This window comes from Onychomys torridus, chromosome X (assembly GCF_903995425.1).
Source record: "Onychomys torridus chromosome X, mOncTor1.1, whole genome shotgun sequence".
Taxonomy (NCBI): Eukaryota; Metazoa; Chordata; class Mammalia; order Rodentia; family Cricetidae; genus Onychomys; species Onychomys torridus.
Genome location: NC_050466.1, coordinates 90,250,032 through 90,260,825, shown reverse-complemented (window position 1 = coordinate 90,260,825; position 10,794 = coordinate 90,250,032). Strand labels below are relative to the sequence as shown.

Below are 10,794 nucleotides of genomic sequence, written 5' to 3'. Positions count from 1 at the left end.
CCGATACTCTATACGATTTTAATTTCCTTTTCCAGTGCTGGGTATATTCGGGAAGTGCAACTGAAATGGTCATGAATAGAAAGAGGCAGGAGAGTGAGCGATTTTGACACTTTAATCTCTGTCAAACGATAACCCAGAGCTGTAACCAGCATTATTTCCATGGTAACCGGAGAACCCGATAGGCCAAACATCACTAAGGTCCCCATCGCGGAGAGATTCAACAGGTTGGTCGGCAGTGCTGGAGCCAGTATGTTGAAGGTCTTCACACCAGACCTGCACTATATCCCATAGGAAGCCTATCAGGTAATAATAACCTTCGTTGTTCCATAATGCCTAACTCACCCAGGCAGTTAACCAAAGATTACAAGGTTCAATTGATAGGCACCAGTGGTTAATTCCTACTAATTAATTCATACTCTGGATGGCAGATTATCCCAACAGGCACTACCTACCTTACATGGGGACACAATGATCTGGACTTGTGTTGTCTAATAAGACTTCTTACAATGTTGGGAAGGTTCTGTGGTGTCATTCAACACAGTAGAGATTAGCCATATTCTACCCCACCCCAGTGTGTGTGTGTGTGTGTGTGTGTGTGTGTGTGTGTGTGTATCAACATATGGGTATTAGCTACTTACTATACTGGGTATATTTAGCCCAGTGGTTCCCAAACTCTGAGAGAAAATATAACACATGTATTATGAAAAAAGAAAATAAATTCCTACTCATGGGGGAAAAAAATCAACGCTCAACAGTATGAAGAGAAAAATCTCACCCCTTCTACTCATCTCCTATACCCACTACCCAATTATGACAGCTGCTTTCTATGTATGACCACCCCAATCAAAGGGACATTATCAAGCCGTTAATACCTGCACTCAGGAGCCTGAGAAAGGAGGATCACTCAGGAGGACATCCTGGACTACCTAGTGAGTTCCAGGTCAGCCAGTACATAAGATAAAACTGTTACACACACACACACACACACACACACACACACACACACAAAACCACGTACATGTATATGTATATATGATTTAAAAGATGGATATACTTTTCTAAACTGTGACTTTCTGTTTTTAAAAAAGATTTATTGGAGGCTGGAGAAATGTCTGAGCGGTTAAGAATACTGGCTGCTCTTCCAGAGGACTAGAGTACCTATCCCAGCTCGAATTGGTGGCTAACAACGGTCTGTAACTCCAGTTTCCAGGATATTTGACATTCTCTTCTGGCTTCTACAGGCACTGCAAGCACGTGGAGCACAGTCATACATAAAATGAAAAAATAAAAAACAAAAAGATTATTTATTTATTTATTTATTTATTTATTTATTTATTTGGGGTGTGTGTGTGTGTGTGTGTGTGTGTGTGTGTGTGTGTGGTTTTTTTGCAGGAATGTATGTAAGTTCACCACCTGGTGCAGTGCCCAAGGAGTATAGAAGACAGTGGTGGACCCCCTAGAACTGGAATTCAGATTGTGAGCCACCATGTGGTTGCTGGAAATTGAACCCAGGTCCTCTGGAAGAGCAGTCAGTGCTCTTAACCTCTGAGCCCTCCCTGAGGTGCCAGCTGTAACATTTTCTAAGCTATGATTTTTTTGGAAAAAAAATAAAACAGGGGCTGGAAAGATGGCTTAGGAGTTAAGAGCATTGACTGCTCTTGTAGATAACCTGGTTCCATTCCCAGCATCCACATGGCAGCCCACATCTATTTGTAACTCCAGTTCCAGGAGCTCTAACACCTCTCCTGACCTCTTCAGGCTCCTGCATACTTGTAATGAACAACAGACATACACACTCAGGCATAGCCCATCCTATTGGTGGTGGCCCACACCTTTGATCCCACTCTCTCTGAGTTCAAGGCCAGCCTGGTTGTCTACAGAGCAAGTTCTAGGACAGCCAGGACAGAGAAACCCTATCTTGGAAAACAAACAAACAAAAAACTCAGGTGAACACACACACACACACACACACACACACACACACACACATATAAAATTCAATAAAATAAATATTTTAAAAAGTACCTTAGCAGTGTTGCATGCCTTTAATCCTAGCACTTGGGAGGGAGAGGCAAAGGCAGGCAAATCTGTGAGTTCGAGGCCAGCCTGGTCTACACAGTGAGTTCCAGGACATCCAGGGCTACACAGAGAAAGCCTTCTCAAAAATACAAACAACTTTAGCAAAGTTGGACATGCCAGTACTGCTTGACTCGTAACCTCAGCACTTGAGACTGAGGAAGGGAACTTCAGTTTGAGGCTAGATCAGGCTACAAAATGAAACTGGTGTTTTGTTTGTTTTTGTTGTTTTGATTTCTTTTAAAGCTGAGTTTGGTGACTCATGTCTTTAATCTGAGCATCTACTCAGGAGACAGGCAGGTGGAGCTCTGTGAGTTCGAGGCCAGTCTGGTCTACAGAGTGAGTTCCAGGACAGCCAGGGCTACACAGTGAGGGTATCTCAAACAACAACACAACAAAACAAAAAGGCAGGGCCAGTAAGATAACGTAGCAGGTCAAGGCACTCCACTATCCTGACAACATGAGTTCAATCCCCAAGACCCACATAGTGGAAGGAGAGAACCAACTCCTGCAAGTTATCCTCTGACCTGCACACATGTGCTGTAGCATGTGCATACCCACATATGGAAATACACATATACATATAAATACATAAATGTATTGGAACAATTATTTATTGTGTGTGGTGTGTGCCACATGGAGTTATAGGTACTTGTAAGCTGCTCAGTTTGAGTGTCAGGAACCAAACTTGGGTCCTCCTGGAGAACAGGAAGTTCTCTTCCTCATTGAACCATCCTCCAGCCACAGAATTTTTTATTTTTTTATTTTTATTTTTATTTATTTATTTATTTACTTATTTATTTATTTATTTATTTATTTATTTATTTATTTATTTATTTATTTTAGAAAAGATAGTCTATGTTGCTTCTTGCCTCAACCTCCTGAGTATCCGAGACTATAGGCCTGTGTTATCTGGGTTATTTAGTTATCTTGCCATATAGATGCTGATCTGTTAGAACTTTTCTTTTTGGAGGGTAGGGGTAAGACACACTCTCACTATGTAGCCCAGTCTGGCGTCATACTCTCCATCCTCCTGGCCTGGCCTGTATCACTACATCCAGTTTCTAGTTCATTTTAATGGGGTTAATTTTAGCCACATACTGCTAGGTATAACATTATATAGACCTAGAATCCCAGCACTAGAGAGGCTAAGGCAGGTTGGATCAAGAGTTTGAGACCGGGCTGGAGAGATGGCTCAGAGGTTAAGAGCACTGACTGCTCTTCCAGAGGTCCTGAATTCAGTTCCCAGCAACCACATGGTGGCTCACAGCCACCTGTGTTGAGATCTTGTGCCCTCTTCTGGCCTGCAGTCATACATGCTGTATACATAATAATTAAATAAATCTTTAAAAACAAACAAACAAAAAAGAGTTTGAGACCACAGCTTTCAGGGTGGCTCAGTGAGTAAAGGTGTCAGCTGCCAAGCCTTTTTTTTTTTTTTGGTTTTTTTTTTTTTTTTTTTTGGTTTTTTGAGACAGGGTTTCCCTGTGTAGCTTTGCACTTTTCCTGGAACTCACTTGGTAGCCCAGGCTGGCCTCTAACTCACAGAGATCCGCCTGCCTCTGCCTCCCAAGTGCTGGGATTACAGGCATGTGCACCACCACCTGGCTTGGCTGCCAAGCCTTTTAATCTGAGTTTGATCTCTAGAACTTATGTGAAATGGGAACAGACTCCCACAGGTTGTCCTCTATCTGCAGCGGCATGTGAATGTCCATACACACACACACACACACACACACACACACACACACACACACACACACCCCACAAATATTGGGAGTGAAGATAGGTTGAGAGCACTTGAGAGCACTTGTTGCTGTTGGAGAGAACCTGGATTTGAGTCCCAGCACCCAGTTATGGTTCACAACCATCTATAACTCCAGTTCCAAGGGTATCTGATGCCCCCTTCTGGTCTCTGCAGGCACTGCATGAAGGTAGCACACATATACACATATAGGCAACTGATATAATATAAAATAAATAAATCTTTTTAAAAATAAATAAATGTATCGGGGTGTGGTGGCACAAGCCTTTAATCCCAGCCCTCAGGAAGCAGAGGCAGCCCGGGATCTCTGTGAATTTGAGGGCAACCTGATCTACAGAGCTAGTTCCAGGGCAGCCAGAGCTACACAGAGAAACTCTGTCTCAAAAAACCCAAACAAATACAATCAATCAATCAGTCAGTCAATCAGTGTTTAAGAAAAAGAGTATGAAGCCAGCCTGAGCTACATAGCAAGGCCCTAGTTCAAACCACACACACATACACATCAATAAATGTAATTAAAAATACACTTGTAACTTCAGCACTTGAGAAGCAGAGGCAGAAAGATCTCTGTATATTTGAGGCCAATCTGTTGGACATAGCAAGTTCCAGGACAACTAGAACTACATAGTGAGAAATGTGTTAAACAAAACAACAAAAAGAGCCAGAGCCAAGTGCTTCCCAGGTATAAGGTCCCTAGGTTTGACACTCAGCACCAAAAATGCCAGTGAAAGATGTATTTATCTCTAAGTGGTAGGTCATTATCACATTCTTTGTAGTGTGGGGGTTGGGGGCTGCAAGCATGGTGTGGCTGTGGAGATCAAAGGACAACATTTGGAAGTCAGTCTTCTACCATGTGAGTTCTAGGGATCAAACTTAGGTCATCAGGCTTGGCAGCAAGTACCTCTACCTGCTGAACCAGGGTGCTGGCTCAGTTTTGTTTTGGTTTTGGTTTGGTTTGGTTTGGTTTGGTTTTTTTGAGACAAGGTTTCTCTCTGTAGCCCTGACTGTACTGGAACTCATTCTGTAGACCAGGCTAGCCTCAAACCTGGAGATCCACCTGCCTCTGCCTCTCAAGTGTTGGGATTAGAGGCATGCACCACCACTGCCTGGCTCTTTCTTAAGGCTTCTTGTGCTTTCCAAAATCTTTACATTGAAGGAGTGAACATTTATAGAAAAACAGATAGGGGTGTGTGTGTGTGTGTGTGTGTGTGTGTGTGTGTGTGTGTGCACTTTTGGGACTTTTGAGACAGTATCTCTCTATGTAGTTCTGGATGTAATGGAACTCACTTTGGGCCAAGCTGGCCTGGAACTTAGGTATTTTCCTGCCTCTTCCTGTATGTGCTATGGAGTGTCATGAGCTATCACTCTTAGCAAGATTGAGCCTAGAGCCTATCACAAATGCCAGGCAAGTGCTCTACAATTGAATTCTATCCTCCAATCCTCTTTTTATCTTTTGTTTTGAAATAGTGCCCCCTGTCTTTGAGATAGGATCTCACTATGTAGCCCAGGCTGACCTGGAACTCAATATGTAGACTAGATAGGCCTTGAATTCACTGAGATCTATCTGTACCCACAACTGAGGTGCTGGGATTAAAGGCATATACCACCAGCCTTGAACTTAGCTTTGTAGCTCAGACAGGCCTATCTCAAGCTCCGAGTAGCCTAGTTTATCATTAGCATTAAGAGGCCTGGCTGACGCATGCCTTTAATCCCAGCACTTGGGAGGCAGAGCCAGGTGATCTGTAAGTTCGAGTCCAGCCTGGTCTACAAAGTGAGCTGCAGGACAGACACCAAAGCTACACAGAGAAACCCTGTCTCAAAAAACAAAACAAAACAAACAAACAAACAAAAAGGTCTGGCTGAGAAATGCTCTTAATTTGTAGCCTAGGTTGGCCTTGAACACAGTAGTCTCCTGTCAGCCTCCAGAGTACTGAAGTTACAGACCTATTTATACCTTTACAATCAGAAAAAAAGGTATAAAATGAAGAGGATGTGGCTCAGTTATGTAGCATTTAGCATGTATACGGCTCAAGTTTAAATCCCAGCATTGCAAAGTGAAATAAATAAAATACTCTGGGCTCGGGGTGTAACTCAGGTGGTTCAATGCCTGCCTAGCATTCACAAAGCTCTGGGATTGACCCCCAGTACGGCATAAAACAGGCATTATGACACATACCTGAAATCCTATGCAAAGGCAAAAGGATCAAAAGTTCAGTCATCCTTGGATACCAACGAAGTTCTAGGCCAGCCTGAGTTACATAGCAAGTTTAAAACTACAGACTGGGGCACATAAGACTCTTACCCAAAACAGAAAACAAACAAAAACAAAATGAAACCTCACCCAAAACCCAAGTTTTATTTGGTGGGGTAGGGCTATAGTTTTAGTTTCAGAGTACAATTTGCAGAACACTGCTTTCCTGTATAGTTGGTGTCCCCGTACACTCAGCCTTTCCAACTGTTAGCATCCAGGGTACGACAGGTGCATTTGTTGCAATCCATGAATAGACACCAATGCATCATTATTAACCAAAGCCCAGGGTTTACTTAGCACATACTCTTAGTAATTTTCATTATATTTGAATGATGTATGTTGACCTGTATCTAGCGTTAGAACATCATGCATAGTGATGTTACTGTTGTAAAATCCTGTGTTCCTTGTCATTCGTTTTTTCACAGTGTATTTGTTTATTTTCTGTGCCTGTGTGTGTGTGTGTGTGTGTGTGTGTGTGTGTACGCGCGCGCGTGCGCGTACATGCTACATCTCATGTGTGAAGGTCACAGGGACAGCTTGCCTTAGACTTGGTAGCAAGGGTCGATACTGAGCCATATCACTGCCCTAAGTTGTTTAGTGTGACTGCTTTTGTTTTATTTTACTTTTGTTACTTTGAAACAGGGTCTTGCTGTGTTTCCAGGATGGCTTCAAACTGCATGCAATTCTCCTGCCTCAGGTTCCCTGTGTGCCACCACACCCAGTTTTTGTTTTGAGACAGGGTCTCACTATGTAGCCCAAGGTACTCTCAAGGTCACACACCTCCTGACAGCCTCCTAAGCCCTGGAACCATAGACCTCTTTGCCAGATCAGAACTCATCCCTCCCTGTTAGCTGGTTGAACATTGTACCACCAGAGCAGCCAAGGAGCCAGGCATGTGTGGAGGGGGGCAGACAAATACAGGAACTAGGTGGTTCAATTGAGAAGGAACAGACAGAAAATACAAAGAAGCAGTATAAAGAGAAAGAAGCAGAAAGTGGGAGATGGGTACACAGCACACTGATTAAGATACAGAAAGCTGGGTTTAGACAACCGACACTGAGAAAAATTACATTTATCTCTGATGGAGGAGAGAGCAAAGACAATCTCAAGGCTGATGGGGGGAGCTAGGAAAAACAAGGCTTCTGTGAAAATGTGGGTAAAACTCCCAAGGACTAGGCTTGGGAAGGTTTTATTTGGGAAGGAGGAAAGGCCAGAGGGGCAATGGACAACACTAGACTCCCTTCTTGCCTGAGTTTCTAGTATTTAAGCTAGTAAATGCTGTGCGGCCCTTAGGATCTATCTTGGGAATGGGGGGGAACAGGCTTGTAAAGTGCTCTACCATGAGGCCTGAGAATGAACACTGGCACTTTCTCTTTTTCAATCAGTAGACCTAAGGTTAGTGGCCCCTACCCCTTACCCTACTTCCCAAGCCTTAACTGTAGCCACGCCCACCATCAAGTAGGCTCCCTGGAGCCCGTGTTTGCCCGAGTGCTCCAGAGAGGCAGAGTCGTGGAGACTGGGAGGGAGGGAGAGAGACAAGAAGCGAAAAAGAGGGTAGAAGAGGGAAGGGCAGTGTGTGTGTGTGTGTGTGTGTGTGTGTGTGTGTGTGTGTGTGTGTGTGTGTGTGTGTGTGTCTGTCTTCTGTCTGTCTGTATGTGTGCGTGCGTGCGTGTGTGTGTGTGTGTGTGTGTGTCTGTCTGTCTGTCTGTCTGTCTTCTGTCTGTATGTGTGCGTGTGTGTGTGTCTGTCTGTCTTCCGTCTGTCTGTCTCTGTGTGTGTGTGTGTGTGTGTGTGTGTGTGTGTGTGTGTGTGTGTGTGTGTGTTGGGGGCGGGCTTCTGGTGAGGAAAACTATTCAAGAGATAATTGAAGCTCCTACAGGAAGATTCAGTGAAACGATCCCAGAACTTACCCAAAGGCCATGGAGGGAGAGGGAGGGAGAGGGGGGTGTAGCCTTGCAGAACCTGCTTTGGGGGTCATCAGGCAGTAACGGTTACTGCATAGGCGTTGTCACTAAGCCAGAGCCATTTAACTGGCAAGGGTGGTTGGAGAGCAAGCTTAAGACACCCCATAACTACGACTCTTAGACAGGTTGGAGGGGGGCTGAGGCTGCAGACAAGGGGAGGAGGGGCACTTCAGGGTTGGGTCTTTGCCTCCCCCATTCTCTGCTGTCACTCACTACCCCAACAGTCGCCCGGGGGGCGGGCCCCAGAGAGGTGGGGATGGGGGAGGGTAATCTTGGCTGGTGTCTGCTGCATGGCGTAGGTAGGGACTGCTGAGGGGGGACGCGGGGGGGGGGGTGGGCGATGAACACGAGTGGGAAGCGGAGGGAGACACGGAGAGGGGGGAGGGGACCGGGAACCATTTGAATGAGAGGAGGGGATCACGGGTACAGTGGGCTCTGGTGGTAGGGCGGGCACGGGTGTGACGGGGCCAGACTCTTGAGCCAGGTAAGGAAAGCAGGTGCGTAGAGCTGGGTTTTTCCTCATTTTTGTGTGTCTTTAGTGCACTAGGCCCTTCGGTAGAAAGGGGGCACCGCCTTCCCCGGGGGCGGGCTTCAAAGCTCCAGAGGCTACCTTTTCCTCAACTAACGGGGCCCCGGGCGGGGGCTCAAGCTCCATCCCCAGTGACTGCACTCCAGTCCGCAATTTCCAGGCGGCCACTGGGCTGGGAGTCTCGCGCCGGGGGCCGGCGCTGTCTCGCGAGCCCCCTCCTCCAGCCAGCCAATGGGATTGGTTGCTGGCACCGCCCGCCTGCCTGGTGCAGAGCGCTCAGCGCTGCAAGCGGCGCTGCCATTTAAAGGGGCCGCGACCCCTGTCCCGGCTGCTAGGGAGGGAGGTGGAGAAGGAGCGCGGGGCCGTCGCTGTCTGCAGTTCTAGGCTTGTAGCTGTTACTCTAACCCTGCCTCAGGTAGGGGTCGGGCCTCATCAAGCCGAACCGAACCTGCAGGCGGGATCTCGCAGTAGCCGGGAGGGGGGTCTGAGGGAGAAATCGTAGCTCCAAAATGTCTTCCTGTAAATGCCTGAGGTGGGGGGTGGGCAACAGGAGAAGGGAAAGACTAGGGGAGCAGTAGGGAAGGGGGACGGGGCTGAGGAAGTGGTCCACCCTGAAAGGTAACCAAGCGGGGAAATGGTTAGGAAGGGCAGTTGTGGGGGCGGGGAAGAGCTGAGGGGAGGACGGGGCTCTGTGGGGAGGGGCGGCGGGGCTGCACAGGATGGGTAGAGACTGGAAACCTGAGGGGCTCCCGGAGAGTAAGGGGGGACCGGGGGCTGAGACTGCTGGAGCGGGAAAGGCTTCTGGCTGCGGCGTCCAGAAGAGACTCTGAGGGGGCGTTCAGCCTGAGGTGGGGGGTGTGTGAGAGGTAGGGAGGAAGGAGCTACGAGTCTCGGTGGGGGGTGTCGGGCGGGTTAGAGACCAACTGCCTGGCGAGTGTGGGCACCGGGCCAGGGCGGGGAACGCCACTCCCCACAGAGGGCGCTGTATGGGGGGGGGGAATGGACATTGGGACTGAAGCCTGGGGAAATGCCCATCGGTTGTGGGGGGCGGCTGCTAATAAATCCAAGTGGATGACGGGGTGTGTCCCATAGCCTACATAGGAAATTCAGGCTAAGACCACCTCTACTGCCCCCTCTTCCGATCTGCAGCCCATACCCAGCCATGGACCCCAGTGATTTCCCCAGTCCATTTGACCCATTGACCCTGCCAGAGAAGCCCCTGGCTGGAGACCTTCCCGTAGACATGGAATTTGGAGAGGATCTGCTGGAATCTCAGACTGCTCCAACTCGAGGATGGGCCCCCCCAGGTCCGTCTCCATCCTCTGGAGCCCTGGACCTGCTTGATACCCCTTCTGGCCTGGAAAAAGACCCTGGAGTAGTCCTGGATGGAGCCACTGAGCTACTGGGGCTGGGGGGGCTACTTTATAAAGCCCCCTCTCCCCCAGAGGTGGACCATGGTCCGGAGGGGACCCTTGCATGGGATTCGGGGGAGCAGACCCTAGAGCCTGGACCAGGGTGCCAGACCCCTGAGGTGATGCCACCTGATCCAGGGGCTGGGGCCAGTCCCCCTTCCCCTGAAGGGCTACTAGAACCTTTGGCTCCAGATTCTCCAATAATCCTGGAGTCTCCTCATATTGAAGAGGAGGAGATACCCCCCATAGCTACAAGGAGAAGGGGCTCCCCTGGGCAGCAGGAGGAGCACACCCAAGGGCAGCCACAGAGCCCAAATGCACCCCCTAGCCCTTCAGTGGGAGAGACTCTGGGGGATGGAATCAACAGTTCTCAGACCAAACCTGGGGTCTCTATCCCTGCTGCACATCCTTCTTTGCCAGGTAGGTTGCCTAATCATTTGGAGGGGGCTGGGGAAAGGGTGGTGGTGAGGAGGGCTGGTTATGTGCTTTGAGAGCAGGAGGAGGAGGAGGGGCAGGAGGGCGGAAAGATTAGAGTAGGGATATGTGTGGGGAAGGAGTTGGGGTTTTGGAAGGCAGAGTGGGGTGTGGCAGAGATTATGGAAAATAGAGGTGGGAGGAGTGGAGGGGCTGTGCAGGATGAATGAGGTAGTATGAGGGAATGAATTTGATGGCAGAGGTTCCTGTTTTCCTGTCCCAGTGGGCTTTCAGTACCAGGCAAAAAGGTCTGGCTGAGAAATGCTCTTAATTTGTAGCCTAGGTTGGCCTTGAACACAGTAGTCTCCTGTCAGCCTCCAGAG

The 10,794-nt window shown here is 48.2% G+C and overlaps 1 protein-coding gene across 1 annotated transcript; it reads left to right on the top strand.

Annotated features, from left to right (window-relative positions):
* Positions 1–8,518: 8,518 nt before the first annotated feature.
* Zmym3 (zinc finger MYM-type containing 3) lies at positions 8,519–10,488 on the top strand. Its single transcript, XM_036175637.1, has 2 exons — positions 8,519–8,553; positions 9,735–10,488. Exon 2 carries the CDS (start codon positions 9,748–9,750, stop codon positions 10,486–10,488), a length of 741 nt encoding a protein of 246 aa, XP_036031530.1. The 5' UTR covers positions 8,519–8,553; positions 9,735–9,747.
* The last annotated feature ends 306 nt before the right edge of the window (positions 10,489–10,794 follow it).

Bases quoted from the DNA above. Each gene is read 5' to 3' on its own strand.
- Zmym3 (XM_036175637.1), top strand. From the start codon at position 9,748: ATGGACCCCAGTGATTTCCCCAGTCCATTTGACCCATTGACCCTGCCA.